General features: G+C 40.0%; 1 protein-coding gene across 1 annotated transcript in view; it reads left to right on the top strand.

The window, feature by feature from the left end:
• The first annotated feature begins 235 nt into the window (after window positions 1–235).
• LOC308684445 (uncharacterized protein) overlaps window positions 236–6,000 on the top strand; it is a 69,389-nt gene continuing 63,624 nt past the window's right edge. Inside the window, exon 1 of the mRNA XM_081355659.1 lies at window positions 236–405. Within this exon, the coding sequence (XP_081211785.1) occupies window positions 324–405 (82 nt within the window). The 5' untranslated portion in view covers window positions 236–323. The remainder of the gene's footprint in view (window positions 406–6,000) is intronic.

Raw genomic sequence — 6,000 nt, 5'->3', positions numbered from 1 at the left:
ATACAAAATAATAGGCTACAAATAATTAGCAACACAAATTTGTGTATTTGATTTTTCTAAAAACAAGCTGTTTCACATTTATGAATAACATAAATTCACGTCCATGAAACCCAAATACTCCTGAAAATAGTGATCCTCAAAGAGCTGAAGATCAAAATATTACATTTAAATCTATCGCTTAAGTTTAAAATCGTGGCTTTTAAAAAAAAATCTGGCAACCACAGTTCCCATTGGAAAGTTCAAAGTGTGGCCAGATCACGCCGTTACTTGTGCTTGTTGTGAACTCTCCGCTCATTCTGCAGCAGGACTGGACCGTTCACGGCATGGCGATGAGAGAGTCTGTCGTGCTTTCACTCTGCATGCTGATCACACTGACTCTTCAAAACACTGTGAAAGCAGAGGATGGTAAGTCAGATTAATGTGTCATAATGAGTGCGTTTACTTGCACAACAGTACGCTAACCGTTTTCTTGTCAAGGTAAGATATAAAAGCATTTACACAAGCGTTGAAGCAATCGTGCTTTCACGGGTTTAACGTCAAAGTAATCGGACATGCATGCGCACAGACCACGCCGCAAGAACGCATGTTAAATTAGTTTACTAAGCGGTAATGGGGTATTGTGTGGGGTGACAAGAATACAATATTTAGTTAGGAATTCAAAATAAGAAAACGAATGACCATTTGTGTTTACAAGTTGAGAAACCAAAATAATATCATTATTAAATCAATCTGGAAAAACTAATCTTGGTTATTCCAAATAAAGTAACTGGAGATTAAAGTCCAACTGAAATCAAAATTGACCCTATTTACATTGTTAGCACATATTACTAGTCTTGTGGTGAAAAATTAATCGTGCAAGTTAATACACAGAAAAAAAATTGTTTGAATAGAATAGAATGAGGCATTTATATAGCGCTTTCATATGTACTACTGTACACCCAAAGCGCTTTACAATCATATCAGGGGTCTCTCCTCAACCACCACCAGTGTGTAGCATCCACTTGGATGATGCGACGGCAGCCACATAACAACGGCGCCAGTGCGCTCACCACACACCAGCGATAGGTGGAGAGAGGAGAGAGAGTGATGGAGCCAATTCAATGTAAGGGGATTATTAGGAGGCCATGATTGGTAAGGGCCAATGTGTGGAATGTGGCCAGGACACCGGGGTTACACCCCTACTCTTTACGAGAAATGCCATGGGATTTTTAATGACCACAGAGAGTCAGGACCTCGGTTTTACGTCTCATCCGAAGGACGGTGCTCTTTGACAGTATAGTGTCCCCGTCACTACACTGGGGCGTTAGGACCCACACAGACCACAGGGTGAGCACCCCCTGCTGGCCTCACTAAAACCTCTTCCAGCAGCAACCTGGTTTTTCTCAGGAGGTCTCCCATCCAGGTACTAACCAGGCTCAGCCCTGCTTAGCTTCAGTGGGCAACCAGTCTTGGGCTACAGGGTAATATGGCTGCTGGTTTGCCGTCATACTCTTTAAAGGGGGGGTGAAACACTCAGTTTCAGTCAATCTCATGTTAATCTTGAGTACCTATAAAGTAGTACTGCATCCTTCATATCTCCAAAAAGTCTTTCGTTTTATTATATTTATAAAAGAAAGATAGGCTGTACCGAGTCTTTACGGAAAAAAACGAGCGCCTGGAGGCGTGCTGTGTGGGCTAAAGAATCACGAGCGCTGTTCACTGTTTACTTGCTGTGCTTACGCGCCGATAACTAACAACACACAGACATTTGAAGCAGTTTTACTCACCGCCTGCGGTTCCAACACACGACCGTGAACCTTTATCGTTGGGACTGCTCCATCCTTAAGCATTAGACGATCTGCAAATCCGGGCAAATACTTCCCTAAAGCCGAGCACAGTGCTTTGATGGGCGTACTGCTTTCGCTCTCTCGCTCTGGTCTACGGGTGCGCGCGTGCCCTTCCGGGAGAAGTGCACTTAGGACCCGTACAAGGAAATTCCGCCCCATCTGACGTCACACATGCCCATACTCGAAAAAAACTTTCCGAAACTTGTGACAAACCGGAAGGAGTATTTTTGCCACAGAAATACTCCTTCAAACATTATTTTTGAAACTTTGTCCATGTTTAGCATGGGAATCCAACTCTTTAACAGTGTAAAAAACTCAGTATGCATGAAATAGCATTTCACCCCCCCTTTAATCAAAGTCTGAAAAGTTACTTCCGGTCTGGAATAGCGTTCCTTCTCTGATGATGTAGGTTTGACGGCTTGCGTTGGGAAACGCTTAACCACTCCCCTCAAACCAGTCTGCTATGAGCAGAGATGGAGAGGAGGAGCGCTAGAGTAAAACCCTGCCCTCTGTTCAATATTCCGTTTCACTGGGAAATATGTCACAACACTGGAGAAAAGTCGTTTGCAACTTCCGGTTCACGCAGACTTTAAAATTGTGTTTGTAAATTAAATGCCTGCATTTAAATATTTCCCCCTCCGAAAGTCCCTGCTTGCAAGGTAGTACTTTTTCAAAGTTCAGAAACTTTCAGGGGTGGGACTTGGGCGCTGAACATGCTGATTGGTTGACTCCACTCAGCATTTTGATTGGTTGACTCCAAGCAGCATTTTATTTCACCCACCATTTTTTTAAATCTGTTGTGTTGCGCAGTAAGAGTTGTTTGCTATTCATACAACAATGGACTTTAAAAAATACGACCGATAGACCGACGACGAGGTTCAGGCTTTATTAAAGGTGCAGTGTGTGATTTTTAGCGGCATCTAGTGGTGAGATTTGCGAATTGCAACTGGTCAATAACTGTGGCCTTTCCTTCAAATTGCAAACTCGAATGAGAAGCTACGGTGGCCGACGTAGGATCGGAAGATGTCGTCGTCTGAGTCAGCAGAGAGTAGCAAGTCAAGCAATGAGGTTTCTCTATATTATATTTTATATTAAATTATATTTACTTAATTATTCAGTAAAATCACATGTTATTGCGATTGTTATTTTTACTTGTTTATCATTGTGTTAGTCTTTTATTCACTGACTTTACCATAGCTTGTTTCCATGGTAGTTAGTATAAGATTAGAGCATCAAAGCAGCTAACTTAGGTAAGGGGAAATAGCTAACGTTACTATGTCCGAGGCGTCGTTCAGACAGCATGTTTTTCTCCACGTTTGCAGAGTCAGGGACAACCTGAGTTTTCTGCTTCGTCTTTTTCTGCTGCTTCTCATTCAAGTTAGTGACGAAACGCGCTCTGTAGCGCTGTTTGTTCGCTGTCGGTTACGGTAGAAACATGACGTCACAATATGTCGACCTTCATAGAAGGGGGTGGACGCGGTTATGTAGATATAAATGACTATATCTAAGGTAATAAAAACTTAAAGGTTCATTAAGGAAGGTCTTTATACACCACTGAAAGCATAGTTATGGATCTTATATTGCATTTCTGTCAATAGATCCTCAGAAATATCACACATTGCACCTTTAAGCTTAAATTCAGAGGATGAAATCCATCAGGAACTGTAAAGTAGTGCGCAGTCCTACATCACCAGACTAATTTGCCTAATCGTCACGGTACTTTAGACCGCGGTGGAAACGCAGACAGCAACAGGTCTGGGGGAAAAAAGTTCCTGGGACAAATTGTTCTTGGTAATTTCGCAGCTTAAAGGTACAATATGTAAGAATTTTGCATTAAAATATCCCAAAATTTCAAGGCCAGTGTTATATATTTTGTTAAGTTGATTACTTACAATATCCCAAATGTTTTCAACTATTTTTAAATCGTGAGAAAATTGCGATTTTAACCAAGGAAACAGGGCGTTAGAGCAGGGGGGAGCTGGGAGTCGCCAGTCAATTGCGTCATATCCGCGTTACCCTCGGTTTCCGCTCGTACTGTGTGGAGTCCTGGACAAATGCGGAAGTTGTAGTTGTAGTGTCTATCAAGCAACAAACGTTAGCTTGTTTCGTGCTGTCATTATGGAACACAATTATTCTTTACCGATTGCAGCTGGTTCTGTCGACAAAGCATGCTTAATTTAATATTTTCCACATGTAGCATTCAGTTATGTTTATGTAAGTAAAGTATTATTGCTTTAGATTTGTGTTTAACATTAGTTTATTGACATTGTTTATCTGGTGTTTATGGCAATGTAAATAAATATAGCATGTGTTATACATAAAGATTAATCAGTATTTTGGCAAATGATGTGGGTATGTTCGAATGTACTTTTGTTTAGAACACGCAAAATTGCACAGCGTTATCACAACAATGAATTCGACATACAGTAACATCTATGATAACTAATGTAGTATTAAACCTTACTTTTATTGCTGTTAATTCATTTTTGTGAAATAAAAGTGTGATAAGGTTCAAGATAGGGCTGCAGCTATCGATTCTTTTTGTAATCGATTAATCTAGCACTTAATCGATCGATTAATCGAGTAATCGGATAAAAACTTTTAGTGTGTTTTTAAACAACCAAAACAAATAATGCATAACAAAAATGATGTGGCTGAAAAACTCCAACATTTGGCTTCAAAACTAAGCCTATTTATTGTAATTTTTACCCATTTAGTGTTTATAAGTGCCAGTGCCAACAATTATATAACAATACAGTTAAGTCAACTTTATACTGTAAAACATGTATAACATGTAAAACTATGAATACAAACTTAAATAGTAAAGGCCATTTGGCCTTAGTTTTGTCTTCTTAATACAACATTACAAAAAAAGGATTGCACCTTCTGCAAATTACCCACCGGAGAACAAAAATAAATTAAATGAATATAAAATGTCAAGCCAAACAGGTACACAATGTATACAATTTATATAAAAAAAAAAATAAGTGTAGCTTTGAAAAGGGGAATGTTTTTATTGCAAATATGCATTTTGTTAAATAGAAAAAGAACAGCATTTAGTTTTTCACTTAGGCTAGTTGAAGTATATTAGCACGTTTTGTAGTATTATATATTTTTGTTAATTTAAAATGTTCTATGCTCAATTACTTTGGTAGCCGATAAGCCTATGTCTTCCCCAAAAGTACGAGTGGATTTGGAGAAGCAGGCTGGGGAGTTTCATTTTTTATTTTTTTTTTGTCTGTAACTATTTGATAGACGTGACATAGACAAGGTCTCGCAAAGACTGCAATACAATATTTGTTCCTCCATCATTCACGTCCCGGTGTATACAGTGAATGCATGCTGAAATTATTGTTGCGTGGCAACATAAAAGTTTGAGCATGATGCATTGCCGCAATTGGTCGGACTGGCGCGTGAGAGAGACGAAGGTGCGTGTGTGTGTGTGAGTGTGTGTGTGTGTGAAGGGGTTCTTTCTTTAGGCAATACGTTTACTTCTTAAAAACATCAAAGCTAAACATCATATCTAGTCAAACCGCATCACGACATCACAACAAATACAGTATGGGATTAAATTCAGCGAACATCATTTGCTTCGGCACGGGCGAAAATATTGGCGCTGGGTCAAAAAAAAAAATAATGCGGGGGACAGAATCGTTACCTTGATTCAGCGACGCTGAAAGGAAGCGATCCCAAACTTTAGACATTCTCTGCCGTTTATGGACATCTACTCTCTGCCATCGCGCCAAATAAATTAAAAATGTATCACGCGCTATGGCGTGCTTCCTGAACATTGAACAACGGTTCGTGTGAAATCAGATCCCTGCGCGTATAGTGTGCGTCATAGGAATTTAACGAGGCCTCGAGGCAGAGTTTTTGCCTCGAGGAATTTTTGTAATCGAGTAAATCGAGTAACTCGATGAATCGTTGCAGCCCTAGTTCAAGAGTCAGGAAGGAAGAAGACAGGCATCGGAGTGACTGGGACTTTATTAAAATAAAACAAAACAAACAAAAGTCGCGCACAACGCGCATTCACCGTGGCAACCGCGACGCACAAAACAGTTCAAAAATGAGAGCTTGGATCCACCGGTTTTCTTTCTCTGCGTCCAATTTTCTCTCCAGTCTCTCTCTGTAATGATACAGGAGATTGAGAAGGATCCATTTGCAGCTTTATTGA

This window comes from Scardinius erythrophthalmus (assembly GCF_964197995.2).
Source record: "Scardinius erythrophthalmus genome assembly, chromosome: 24".
Taxonomy (NCBI): domain Eukaryota; kingdom Metazoa; phylum Chordata; class Actinopteri; order Cypriniformes; family Leuciscidae; genus Scardinius; species Scardinius erythrophthalmus.
Note: the sequence above shows the minus strand (reverse complement) of the source record. Positions and strands in the feature narration are given on the sequence as shown.